Source organism: Labeo rohita, chromosome 11 (assembly GCF_022985175.1).
Source record: "Labeo rohita strain BAU-BD-2019 chromosome 11, IGBB_LRoh.1.0, whole genome shotgun sequence".
Taxonomy (NCBI): domain Eukaryota; kingdom Metazoa; phylum Chordata; class Actinopteri; order Cypriniformes; family Cyprinidae; genus Labeo; species Labeo rohita.
Window position 1 is genome coordinate 25,747,176 of NC_066879.1, and position 14,778 is coordinate 25,761,953.

At 33.1% G+C, this 14,778-nt stretch overlaps 2 protein-coding genes across 2 annotated transcripts; both read right to left on the reverse strand.

Moving 5' to 3' along the window:
* Positions 1–403: 403 nt before the first annotated feature.
* rabif (RAB interacting factor) lies at positions 404–1,796 on the reverse strand. Its single transcript, XM_051122628.1, has 3 exons — positions 1,622–1,796; positions 1,326–1,495; positions 404–1,123 (listed from the first exon to the last, which is right to left on the reverse strand). The coding sequence occupies exons 2-3, from the start codon at positions 1,470–1,472 to the stop codon at positions 878–880; spliced, it is 393 nt and encodes a 130-aa protein (XP_050978585.1). The 5' UTR covers positions 1,473–1,495; positions 1,622–1,796; the 3' UTR covers positions 404–877.
* A 260-nt stretch (positions 1,797–2,056) lies between these two features.
* Positions 2,057–14,497, reverse strand: adipor1a (adiponectin receptor 1a). The gene is made up of 9 exons (XM_051122624.1): positions 14,339–14,497; positions 8,092–8,168; positions 7,802–7,990; positions 7,588–7,701; positions 7,341–7,512; positions 5,688–5,874; positions 5,412–5,599; positions 3,288–3,481; positions 2,057–3,195 (listed from the first exon to the last, which is right to left on the reverse strand). Exons 3-9 carry the CDS (start codon positions 7,946–7,948, stop codon positions 3,067–3,069), a joined length of 1,131 nt encoding a protein of 376 aa, XP_050978581.1. The 5' UTR covers positions 7,949–7,990; positions 8,092–8,168; positions 14,339–14,497; the 3' UTR covers positions 2,057–3,066.
* Positions 14,498–14,778: the final 281 nt, after the last annotated feature.

The window sequence follows — 14,778 nt, forward strand, 5'->3', positions numbered from 1 at the left end:
AAACAGCTGAGTAGAATTTTTTTCAGGTTTTTTGATGAATAGAAAGTTCAGAAGAACAGCATTTATCTCAAATAGAAACATTATAAATGTATTTATCATTACTTTTAATTATTTTAAAGTATCCTTGCTAAATTAAAGTATTAATTTCTTTCTCAAAAAAAAAAAAGAAAATAATACTGACTCCAAGCTTTTGAATTGTACAGTGTATGTTACAACAGCTTGAAGAGAATTCTTTAAAAACATTCAAAATCTTTGTTAAAAAACGTTTGACTGGTAGTATATATATATATATATATATATATATATATATATATATATATATATATATAAAGTATTATTTTTGTTAAAATATGATACATGACAAAACCACATATATAGATTTGATTTCAATATAATGTATGAAAAATAGCACACACACATTTTTTAAAGGACAAATTTTCTACAAAACATTTAGAGTTTTATTTCATTTTTCAGTTAATATTGCAAGGGTCTGCTGAAATGGTCAAGGATGAATTATTGTTTTTTAACAAGAACCGTTGTCCTTCTAAATCTTTTCAAACACAAAGTAACTTCATGTGTTATTCATAAAGAGATAAGAAGGATGGAAAGGCCTTGCATTAAGGAATGTTTAAAAGGATCGTCTGCATTTCTTTATGGCAGACTACAACAATAAACAGGTGAAGTTGTACATGTAAGCATTCAGTTTGGTGAGAATGAAAATGTCACAATAAAAATACAGTACACAGAAACAGCTACGTTTATCCAAACTCTGCAAAAATAACAAAAGCAAGACCTACAGTAGTTCAAATATGAAAGCCGTTCGAGTTATGTCGTTGAATATCATAGAATTTCCCAAACAGTGACTTCAGTACATGCTCTATTCGTGGTTCACCCTGTCCAATGCCACATAGAAGCTCTTCTTGTCATCCAGGCAATGCCAACCAATGGGTCCGATCTCACAATCCGCACAAATAAGGTACTTCACTTTGCCTACATCTTTTGTAAAGCCAACATTCTCAAATGTGTACATGTCGTCAACCAGCCAGTGAGCGGTTAGTGTGTCCCCATCCACCCCGTCTGACTGAGCAATGGAGGTTTTCTTTCTCATTGCAGGCAGAAACAGCTGGTAAATGGAAAGTTGCATGGAAAACATAGAACACACCAGTTTTGAGATAACATCATCATCACACATAACATAAATTGTTTAAAACTACAACTCAGCTGTGCAAACAGACTATAATTTTAAAAATGACTTAATTAGTGTAAATTACATTTAAATATGATGTGATGTAACATGAACCATAACTATATTTAAAATAATTTACCTCCTTTTCTGCAAACAGGGCCATGCCTGGACAGAGCACTTTGGAGCCACATCTCTGGCACAACACTGCTTTTACATTTTTACCATCTTCTGAGACGAGAGAGGGGTCTACAGATCCCTCGGGAGAGGTCTGTTTGCTGTCATCCATGTTAGTAAACAACTGAGTTCAAACTGAAAACAGAACATACGACCATTCAGAAATTAACGTGTTACTTTAGGTCTGTCTGTCAGTATATCTAATATGGTATATAAATAGCTAACTGGCTAAATAAGTAACTAGTAAGGAAGAATACTCACCTCCGAGTCAGACCATGAGGAAAACTGATACAGTCTAAAACAGACGTATTACCCAAATATGGTAACTTAGGTTTAAACACAATAATAGACACTAGTTTGAAAATACTAGCGGACTAGTGTCGGCTATTGCTAATAGTTGAACAACCGCTAAAGCAGACCGGTTGAAAACAAGCTACGAATTTTAGGTTCCGCTCAGATTAACACACACAGACTCCATTTTCAAGCGTTGTAATCGTGTACACACACAATGGAAACATATCACACATAGATTATTGCATATTTTATTATTTATTTCGATATATTTAGCAAATAACGTCCTCTTCGGGGAGAGTGTTTTATGAAAGTGAAATAAAAACGGGCTTCCGGGGAATCTCTATTGTTACCTGAACAATTTTTCTCCGTCGTATAAATGCACCAAATAACAGAAACCCAAAGTATGATCCATAAATATTTATTGAAACATTTCACATTTCAGTTAAATGTAAATGATTTACCACCTCTACACGTAACACATGAATATATGGATAGTTTAGTCTTTGTCGTAAAGCCACACAGTTAGCTTATTTCGTAAAAAGGATCAAACACTACTTTTTTACAAACAGCAGTTCGAGAAAGATTATCAGTAAAGGTCAAACTTATCTTTGTTATTTATGTAACCTTTTAATAATGCGATTGGATTGCTTGCTAAGTAAACTAACTAGCTATGTTTGAAGCTAATCAAATTTACTACACTGTAGTTTTGGCCCATCTATTTTAAACCTATTTCCAGTGGCCTAAGGCACAGGAATATTCTTATACTTTACAGGAAAGTTTATATTTTACAGACTGCACAGATGAACCCATGCAGAGAGGCTTAATAACAATGAAATTCAATATCTGTGCTGTAAGGTGCAACAGTTGACCTGTTTATATTTTCATTTGACCTAAAGGTTAAAAATTTTGAGTGTTCAAAGCAGGTAAATTTTGCCCAAAACCCTCAAACCCTTATTTGCCCTTTGTGCATTTTCCAGTCAGTATGAATACAAGGATGTCAAAGACATTGATCTATTCATCAAAGTTTGGGCAATACTTTGGGTGTGCGCCCAAAGAGTTGTTTGTTTACACTTAGAAAACGTATATGCGGTATTTTCTGAGGGGGCAACTTTACAGCTCAATGAAAGTGCTTTTCACTACAAAAGAAACGAATTCAAACCTCAAGAGATTGTGCTCAAATTAAAGTTTGATGATAACAAGGGTCATCATGTTCCAGCTATCGGATACTTGCTCAGCCTACGGTGCCCTTTAACCACGTTCATCAAATGAAAATTTATGGACTCTTTGTAACAGGAAAAAAAGAAAGGTTGAAACAATCAGGAAAAAACTCAAAGGTAAATAACAAATCAAGGAATGAGTAAAAATGTGGGCACTAAAAATCCTAATTGAAAAGAAATGTGCTTGTAGGGCCTTCAGAGGAGAGTGTCATCAGTGCAGCCGCCCTCGAGACCGTAGCGGAACTCCTGCAGGTTGGACACGCCGTAGAAATGGATGAAGGCCGCTGCCACCACCAGCACGTGGAATATCTGGTGCGAGTGAAACTGGGAAGAGAGCAAAATTAGGTGAGTGCATGTTGCTTAATATTTAAGGACAGGATTATGAAAACCACAAAACAAAAAACACATTTACTTACCCAAATATCACACTTGCCCGGGAAATAGCGCTCTGGGATGCGTGCAGCATACAGCCCAGCACCTGTGATGTACATGGCGCCCATTAAATAGAACCAGCCCATCTGTCCAACAGTAGTAGCCTTGACGAAACCCTCCTCAATGGTGAAATGCATGGTGGGGACGATCCCACTCAGTCCAAGACCCATGAAAACTCCTAAAACATGTTTGAGAAACAATATGCTATGAATGAATGCACTGTCGTCTTGATGCAATGTTTTTAGTATCATTGAGGCACTGTAAAATGTATTTGTAATATTTCTGTGTGGCATAAAGTCAAAAATATCAGGGAGATAGATTTTGAAACTGTTTGTAAAATAATATTTAATATGTGAGTACACTTATACCACATGACATTGAGTAATTAAATGTAAACCTGACTGAAACGGTACAAAAGTTTTTCAAAATGCAAACAAGAAAAAAAAAATACTCTTTTAAGACAAAAATGATCACAGTGTTATTTTAGTATTATTTAGTATTTATTAGTGGTGTCGAATGATTAATTGCAATTAATCGCATCCAAAATAAACGTTTTTGTTTATATTTATTATGTATTTAGAAATACACACACATGCAGTATATATTTTAAAAATACTTGCATGCATTTACATGTATATATTTATATTCACATAATTTATATTATTAATAAATATATGTAATATATAAACGTAACATTTTTCTTAAATATATACATGCATGTGTGTGTACTTCTATATACATAACAAATATACACAGTACACACACACATATATTACGTAAACAAAAACTTTTATTTTGGATGCGATTAATCGCAATTAATTGTGAAACAGCACTCGTATTTATTAATAATTTGAATTAACTGTTATTTTTATATTTTCAGTTTTTATTTTCATTTGAGTTTAGAGTTCTGGTCACTTTGTTTTGTGCTTTTGTTCATTTTATTAGTGTTATTTGTTTATTTAAATATTGATTTTTAATATTACTATGTAGCTTTAATTTATTTATATTTCATTTTTTATTTTAGTACTTCAGTTTAAACTTATTCATGTCAGCTAGATGCCAAGGCAATATTTCTATTAATTTCATATTTTATTTCATATTAATATTTTTATATTGAATAGTTCTATTTTAATTATTTTAATTACTAAAATAAGTAATTCATATATATATATATATATATATATATATATATATATATATATGTATATAGCTTTAGTTTTAGGTAACAATAACTACTTTGGCATAAGTGTCTTTATCATAGACCCTTTGTCACTTGCTGATATTAATTTTTAATAATGTAATCTTAATGACAAAATATAGTTTTTTTCATATTTTGAATTTTGCATGTCTTTCTTATATTTATTAAAGTTTTCAGCAATTTTGTTGTTTTTGTCATTTTTATATATTTTATTAAATGTCTATATAGTTTTTATTAAATAAATAAATAAATAAGAAATATTGCTTTGACAACTAAATAAATTTGTAACATTTTCATTTCATATTTAATTTCAGTTAACATATATTTTATTTCAAGCAATTCATTTTTTTAAATAGTTTTAGTTATAGTCAACTATTATAACCATGTCTTGATGCAGGTGGATTAACAATGTATTTATTAGGTGTAAGACAAACTGAATGCAAAAGTGCTGTGCAACGTGACACAATCGCAGCCAATCGGATGATATTTGATGTTTAAAAGTCACCACAAAAATCTAAATTGATCAATAATTTAGTCACTGAAATGGTACAAAAGTTTTTCAAAATCATATGAAGCCAACGTGAAAAAGTACACTTCTAAGACAAAAACGATCATAGTGTTATTTTATTATTATTTAGTATTTATTAATCATTTGAAGTAGCTGCTATTTTTATATTTTCAGTTTTTATTTTCGTTTTAGTTTGGGTTACTTTGTTAATTTAGTTAGTTTACTTTTATTTATTTATTTATTAATTTTTTTTTATTTTTAGTTTCAGCACTTAAACCTAAACTTATTCATTTCAGTTAGTTCCCAAGGCAATATTTCTATATTCTTTTTTTATTTTTTTTTTTAATATTTCTGTTTCTACTACCTAAATTGACTCGTTATGGCAAATAGGTCACTGCCCACCTGCTCTGGTGGGCCTGTGGCGGGGAGTGGAGAATCGGTCCCACTGGGCAACGACGATTGCTGCAATGCCCAACACACAGACGATTGTGAGGTAGATGAGACGCGGCTGAGGAGAGCAGTAGAAGGAGTAGTAAAGCCAGGGTACAAAAGAGCCCATGATCAGCAAAGCAATGCCAGAGTAGTCTAGTCTGCGTGAGAGAAAACAAGAGAAACAGAGTCACTTAAAGACATTTTGACTATGACATGAATCGGTTAATAACAAGACAATAAACTTACTTGGAGAAAGTGCGAGAGACCTTCTCAGAATGGCAGTAGACAGTGTGAAAAAGCCAGGAGAAGCTGAGGCACAACACTGCACCCAAGAAAAACATTCCAAACACCACCTTCTCCTGCAACGGGGCCATGAAGTACATATTGGGCCTTAGCATGGTTAGTGTGCCTAGGCACAAGAATAAGATTAACCCTGTGGGGGGGGGGAAAGACAATAATGGGTCAATATGATGCTCATTTTATTTAAAGCAAAACAAAACAAAAAAAAACACTACCAGTCAAAAGTTTTTGAACAGTAACAGTAAGTTTTTTTTAAACATTTTTACAATTTAAAATAACTATTTTCTATTTTAATGTATTTTAAAATGTAATTTATTCTTGTGATTTCAAAGCTGAATTTTTAGCATCATTACTCCAGTCTTTAGTGTGACATGATCCTTCAGAAATCATTCTAATATTCTGATTTGCTGCTCAAAAAACATATTATTATTATTATTATTATTATTATGTTGAAAACAGCTGAGTAGAATTGTTTCAGGTTTCTTTTATGAATAAAAGAAATCATCTGTAACATTATAAATATCTTTATCATCACTTTTGAGCAATTTAAAGCATCCTTGCTAAATAAATAGTAGTATTGGTGTTAGTAGTAACAACAGTATTAATTTCTATAATTTAAAAAATAAAAATATCAACTTTCCTGATGTCATAATGAAGAAATACATTTTGAGACTGTTATTAAAATAATGTTTAAGATGTGTACACTTATTACATCTTACTTGATTATACCACATGACATTTTGAGTAATTAAATGTAAACCTGAATGAAATGGTACAAAAGTTTTTCAAAATCATATGAAGCCAATGAGAAAAATTACACTTCTAAGATGATCATAGTGTTATTTTAGTAGTATTTAGTATTTATTAATCATTTGAATTAACTGTTATTTTTATATTTTCAGTTTTTATTTCCAATTTAGTTTAAGTTTGGGTCACTTTGTTTTATGCTTTTGTTAATTTTGTTTACTATTTATTTATTTGTTTTTTTTTTCTTTTAATTCCATTTTTAGTTTCAGTACCTAAACGTATTTATTTCAGTTAGTTGCCAAGGCAATATTTCTATTAATTTTATATTTTAGTTTAATATTTATGTTTTTATATCTAATAGTTATATTTTAACTGGGCTTTATTTTAATTACTATATATATATATATATATATAATATGTTTATTTATTTATTTATTTAATAATATTTGTTTAAGGTTTTAGATTATTTATAATTTAATATTAATATTTAAGAATTATTAATAATAACATTTATTTTATTCAGCATTTTTAATTTTATTTATTTTATTATTAACAAAAAAAGGCATACACATCTTTATGATGGACACTATTATACATTGATATTATATATATTTTTTATTAATTATTTCAATGTTGTAACCTTAATGACAAATTTCTTTTTCATTTGTTAATATAAAATATTATATTTCAGTACAAGTAAAAGGTTTATCCTGATCTTGCATGCTCTCAAAATTAGAGCAGTGTTTGTCCTTGTAATTGATCTGCTGCATACTTAATGCACTAAATATATGCATGAGGTGCACAATAGCCACTATTCTCTGTGACGGCTTGACACCGTAACCCTAATCTTACCCAACAAATGAGTCCAGATATTCCCGGTCTCTGTGTGGATCCTGAAAATGCTCCCAAAGCAGGCACGGAACGAGGGCATGGGAGGCCGATGACCGTGCAGGAGGTAGTCGTTGTCTTTCAGCCACTCTGGCAGGACGTGAAAGGGAATGACCCTCCAGCGGCCCTCCCAGACCTGCAGAAGCAAAATTAAGCATTAATTTCAGCATTTCTGTTTAAGCTTTCAAAAGGTTGTGCTTGACGATCACACCTTATGCACAAACTCCTCCATCTTCTCCATTGCATGGTGAGCCTGCAGTGGCAGCGTCAGAACCTCTCCGACTTCTTCAACCTCCTCTTCATCATCAGCGAGACCGCTTGCTCCCTGTGGATACAATCAGAGCTTAAAAAGTGGCATGCAACACTGCTGGCACTGAATATGAAAGACTCTGTAATGTATTCAGATTAATAATTACGTGGCTTGCCTCTGACTGGACTCCTTTGGCTCCTACGGGGCCGTCGTTTTCTTCCAGCAGGGGACCCAGCTCCATCAGTTCCACATCGGCTGGGACGTGGCATTCCTCCGTGACCTGGCAGTCCGCATGACTGGCAGACCTGATTTGGCCTGACATCAGTGACCCGTCGCAGACCTCTGAAGCCTCCACTTCAGTTCACTGAGAGGCAAAAGTAATACATTCAATCAAAACAAAACTTCACTGCCAAAGTCAAGTCATGACAACATCAGTGACCCGTAAAAACAACAGAGACGGCTTACCTCTTGCAGGAGCTTTGAACACAGGCAGGTCTAAACCTGCATCCTGATGTTTGCCTCTCTGTGAAATTGCATTCAGTCTTGGGAAAGAAAAAAAAAAAAACACAGGCATCATTATCACAGCTCTCAATGCTACAAAGTAGTTCACATGAGCTGCGTTTTAAAACCTAAAGAGCTGTTTACCATGACAGCTTATTTGGAAATCACAGGGACATTACAGTTTGTGTTTTTTTTTAAATCATTCACTGTAACAGTTAAGTTTCTGTAGTAAAAATCTCATTAATTTTCTCCATTGTGGAACTGATTTTTAAACAGCAGCTTATAAATCTAATAAAAGGCAGGCTTACTGTGAGCTAAAAGATTGTTAAAGGGATAGTTCACCCAAAAAATGAACATTTTGTCATAAAGTTGTTATTTTTGTTTTCTTTGTGCACAAAAAGTATTCTCTTAGTGTCATAAATAGGGCTGGGTGATAATTCGATAGCGATAATTATCGTGATATAATTTTCCTTGATAAAACGATATGAATAGTTTGATAAATGTTTGATATAATTTTTTGTGCCAAAAGCAGAACGAAACAGCGTGACTCATTTGAATAGCGCCACACAGACCGTTTATCCGCTCAGACCAAAGTTCAAACTGCAGCGCTGTGTGAGCTCACTAGAGAAGATACATTTACTCCGTCACACGAGCACTAAACACCGCTGTGAGATCTAGTGTGAAACACTTGAATTCAGCGATGAACACAAATGACTGTGTGATTCAAACTAGTTTAAAGCTGTGTGCAACGAGACAGAAGGCTTTTCAATCTACACATCGCCATCATTTACCATGGATTTACTGTAGTACCATGGTATTGTGGCAGCAATGTGGGATATTCACATTGAATTTTATTACAGGAGTAATGGTATATGATTATAGTATGTATGTATTTGTGAGTAAGCTATAGCATGTGTGCATTTATACTGAATGTTTTTAGACTTCCGGTTTTCATACAAATAGGCTACCTATAAAACCATGTAGTTATATTTTTACCATGGTATTGAGGTACCATTATGTGTGGTTTTAACTCTGTTTATCATGATTTAAAATGTATGCTTGCTACTATGGGAGACCAATGCTTAATTAAAAAAAACTGGGTCAGAATAAATTTAACCATATAAAACTGAGGTTGCTACAATTTTTATAGATGTTACTGATTGATAATGAACAAAAATTTACCTCTGCATTCTAAAGCTACTATCAAATGTGCATTTCTAAGAGACAAAAAAAAGTGATATTATTATTATCATTATCATTATCAGACAACCCAAACCGGTTTCTTTATTTTGAAAACTCACTAGAACACGCAGAAATTATTTTTTCTATTTAGATATTTATTTTGTTAAGGAAAATTAATGGTCTGGGTTTATACAACTTTCACTTTGGAGCAAAAAATCTGACTTTAAACTTGAAAGAAATAAAGATTTGACATTTATCATGGTATTGACTGATATAAAAAAATTATAGTGATAATTTTTTTGCCCGTATCACCCAGCCCTAGTCACAAATTAAGGTTGAACCACTTATGTCACATGGACTATTTTAACCATATCCTTACTACATTTCTGAGCCTTAAACGTGTCAGTTGCGTTGCTGTCTATGCAGGGTCAGAAAGCTGTCGAATGTCATCAAAAATATGTTAATTTGTGTTCCGAAGATGAACGAGGGTCTTACCGGTTTGGAACGACATGGGGGTGAGTAATTAATGACAGAATTTTCATTTTTGGGCGAACTAACCCTTTAACTGACAGGACATTTACACACGCAGTTGCTATCTTAGTAATGGATTTACTTGTGGTCCAATAAGCCACAAAACTTATCTCCTAGTATTTTATTTTGTTTTATTTTATTGTAATATATGTTATGTGATATTTCAAAACATACTGAAATACGACGTTAGCTGTAAATTTCCTCGGAGCGAAGGCGGAGCAGTGTTCCCGATCAGCTGAGCGTGGAGTAGGAAATGGTGAATCCGGAGCGGAGCTGGAGCGTGGAGGGAAAATTGTTGCCGCTCCGCTCCGCTCACATACTCTGGCCCACATTATTTCAGGTACTGTGTACTACTTAAATATTTGTATAAACTAGCATATTTTGCAATAAATTAATTAAATTATGTCATTCGCAATGCTTCACAGGATTTTAGGTGTTTTTTCTTACTCATTAAAGGGATAGCTTACCCAAAAATGAAAATTCTGTCATCATTTACTCACCTCATGTTGTTCCAATTAAAGTCAATGACTATTAGCCACTATTTGGTTACTAGCATTCCTCAAAATATCTTCTTTTGTGTTCAACAGAAGAAAGTAATTCATACAGGTTTGGAACAACATGAGGGTGAGTAAATGATGACGGAATTTTCATTTAAAGCCTTTAAGTACAATGCCTTTGTCTTTGATCTTCAAATACTTTCAAATCAAAATTTGCAATGTTATGATTTACTGTGTAGCTGGTTGGTTTGGGTCATGGCTCTCATGACTCTTAAACAAAGACTTTTGTAAAATCCTTAGGGGTTGAAAACTTGTTTGGGAACCAAAGCCACTGAAAATGTGGGCAGACATGGTTACGCTCTAATTTAACAAAACTGATTTTGCTCAAGAACAAATCAGACATTTTGTTTGAGAATCGTGGATGTGTGAAAATGAATGACATGTTATGTACTTGTAAATGATGTAAGGACGTTCTCGAAATTCTTTATTTTAAGACAGTTGTCGAGAGTCCAGAAGTTGACAAAAAAGGAACAACCATAGACAAACACATTTATATGGGCCATTCTACAGACTTGGTGCAAGCTCCTGTCCCACAAGCAAAAAAACACATTTAAAAAGCATTAAAATACTCAAATCTTAGATGTTTACTAAGAAACCCACAATAATATTTAAAATATCATTAACCTTAATATATACAAAATCATCATTTATTGGGTACTTTCAATTGGGAGGTGGCTGTCCCAATCCCTAACCATTTCAACTTATGAAAACAATATTGAAATAATTTGTGCATTTTATTCCATTGTTGTTTTTGAAATTATCTTCTTGATTTTGTTAAAAAGTGAAGTTCAAAAAAATATTTGTTTTACATTTTCTTTGTAAATTATATTAAAAAAATGTGTCTAGCATTTTCATGTCACTACCAAAACAGTGTATGTTTTAGTTCACTGGCTGAGACTGATTTTAACTACACCCCTACATTTATGATCATAAAATATTCATGTGTCCCTCTCTCTCATAGCTACACGGTGAGTAGACAGGCCCGATCATTTTTAAGGTAAATGTGTTCAAAAGTTTAATAATGTGTGTGTAACTTTAAGGAACGTCACTACCAAACACCTTTTTTCTGCAATTAAGCACACTTTTTTGGATGTTATTCCATAACATTTAGTTTTTAATATGTATACCACTATTCAGAACTGTGAGATCTTTGAGCTAGGTTTAAAAGTATCTAAAAGTGTCATGACCGATATTGTTTTGGTAGTGACAAAAGGGAACACATAATCCTTTATTTGGGTAGAAATAAACAACATTTTTAATATTTCATTATGTTGTTTTAGTTTGCAAGTTAAAATTCTGTAACGTGATGTGGTCGCTACCAAAGAAATAGTCACTACCGAAAAATGGGATGTTTTGTCAAAAATAAAGTATATTGAATTATCAAACTAAGATGTTATGATAGTTTATGGTTCAATGTACATTCAAATGAATGAATCCTTAACTTTGAAATCAGAATGATCAACTTTTTACAAAGAAAATCATAACAAATCTCATAATTTACCTCTGAAAACTTTTGAATAAAATAGCAAAGAAATATATTTACAAGCAAGATGTAAGCAAAATCTTAATAGGTCAATATAACCCTTCTTATTAAATTATATATTACTGTATTTCCAATTTAACTTTGTGGAGAGGACAAATACTTCAAAACTTTCTGAAAATACAATACGAGAATTAACTACACAATCAGGGGTGTCGTTAGGGCTAATCATTCAGGGCTCGAGCCCCGAAAGATTTTTCTCTAGCCCCGAATGTTTTTACGGGTTGATATCGGCCTATGATTTCCAAGGAATTCACAGAATTTGTCAAAGTTGGAATGAATTAATCAAAAGCCGTCATTACACTTTAATCAAATTGCGATATGGACTTGTATATGTTAATATTCAGCCGCAACATACCATTTAAATTTGAATGCTGCATGTTCTATGTGTCTCTTTATGAATGAATGGTGCAGACGTATGCGCAGTTTCCTTTACTACACACACGTAACGCTCGCGGTGATTTCAGCGTCTGCCATAAAAAAATGCATGAACAAGATCTCCAGAAGTGCTCTGAGAGTACTTCGTGAGCATTTCACTGTTTTATTTTTGTAAAACCAGGGTCATTTACTCACAGAAATTTAAAGGTATTCATGGCAACCCGTCAAAATAAAGGTTCGGTTTAGCTCGTTGACATTGTGCCAGATTACTTTATACTTTATTATTACTTTATTTTTTTTATATATATTACTTTTATCATTCAGTAGAATGTACGTACCATAGTACTACTACTACTGCTACTGTTGAAAAATAAATAAAACTTTGTTACACAATATTTCTTCCATCTTTTAAATTTTAATAGTACATCCCCTTTATTTGCCAAAAATAAAATTTATTTTTTATCAATTAAAAGATAAATAAATATCTTATGCCTTTATTTGATAAACAGAAAAATTTAAATACACAACACAGAATTTCATAAGGAATAAAAAAAAAAAAAAAAAAAGTTGTTTTATGCATTTAAATAAATAGACATGCCAAAACAAATTTGGTAACAAAGGGCCCTAAACATAACTTTTGATAAATTGCCATTAAAGTTTCATTGCTTTAATTAATTACACGTTTTATATTTTTTTTTATTATTATTATTATTATTAATAAAATTAAGTTTAACCATCAAAAAGGAGTCCAGAAAAATTAAAACAGAAAAAATAAAATGGGGCCCTATTTTTGCATGCAAATATATATTTGTTACAGTTGTAAATACATTTTCAAATGTATTATTGTATTCGTGTAATGTATTTTTGTAAATTTATAATTTTGTTATAATACTTTTATTTGCTATTTGCAGTGATTTACTATTTACTATTTTTTATAGTGTAACAACGCTGTTTTGTGCCACTGCTTTGGCAAAGTATCTGTCAAATTAACTAAAATCGAAAGCACAGTATGACTTTGCTCACACGATCAGTTCATGATCCGATGTTTTCAGAGTATCAGACCTTTTTTCTTTGTTCAGTTTGCACACTAGACATGGTTTAACTTGGAGCTTTTATTTGTTAACTCTTAAAGTGCACCAGATTAATGAATTTACCTTTAAATTATATCGTCCAGGTTCACCCACCCGTGTCTAACAAAATTTTACGCAAGTATGATGTCAGCTCCCATCCACCACCACTAGCCCCTGATGTTTTGGTACCAGCCCCAGATGTTTTAAAATCCTAAAAACGCCCCTGCCTTGGATATTATACAGTTTGTATACATACAAAATTTGGAAATTAAAAAAGATGTTTCCAACTCCAACTCTGAACCAATTCTGTAGAATGACCCGTATATAACACTTGGGAAAGAATCGGTTGAGTCAACTTACTCTTGATCAACTCACTCAACCGTCTGCGGAAGAGCCACTAAACGATTCTATTTGTAAACGGAGTTAAAAAGATTCGAGTCACTGGGATGAATCAAAACACTCACCACTAATTCGAATCGAAGGTGCGAACGCACATATGGTTCCAAATACACAATCTAGGTAAGTTAGGCAGCTCAGAAGATTTCGAAATGAACCCGATATAACAGCCATTAGTCTCTGTATGGCATTATACAGCTTATAACGGTAATTAGCCTGCTGGCTAACAACGGGCTTTAAATTTTAGGGGACGAGCAGCCAAAACACCGGTACACGTCATGATCAACACTTACACCATACACAGCATAGCAATAATGATGATATAACAACAACTATGTGATTTGCAAAACTGTTTATATGAACGCTTAATTAATTAGTACAAAATTAAGCCCCTTTAAAACCCCAAAGCTGTTGTAATAGAGCAGGTTAGCATTGAGACACAAAAACCGCTGCGCACCGCTAAACTACTGTGTCTGAATGCGTTCACAACAACATAGGAATCAGTATTTTGCCGTTACATTTGGAATAACGATGCATTTTATCGTGCAGGCGGTTACCTGATGTCCAGATCTGTTGTTAAAGAAATGAGATCTCTTCCGGATGGCCAACAAACACCAGCAGGATGGAGAAATAAAGAGTTGAAAGCTGCTGTATGTCAGACGGCGAGTTCCGACTGGCTCGTCTTTGAAATGAAGCCGCGGTGGCGCCGCCTGCTGGAGAAAGGTGAGTTCGTAGTCCCCAAAGCGCTCTTTAGGGGCACTAACCCATTTATTTGATGGTTCTCGTGGATGTTTCCAAATTTAGAGCAGTAATCTCCAGGAGGTGATTTATTTTATTGTAAAAGACCAGACAGTGGCGGTTCAACATCCACAGAAAATACTGAAGCGCTTGTGTGATGGTCACATTTATCCAGCACGTGCTGCCAGGCTTTAGGAAGATAAAAATCCTACTATCAGTCTTTCAAGATGGAGTTCAACCAGCTGGCCTTGGCTTACAA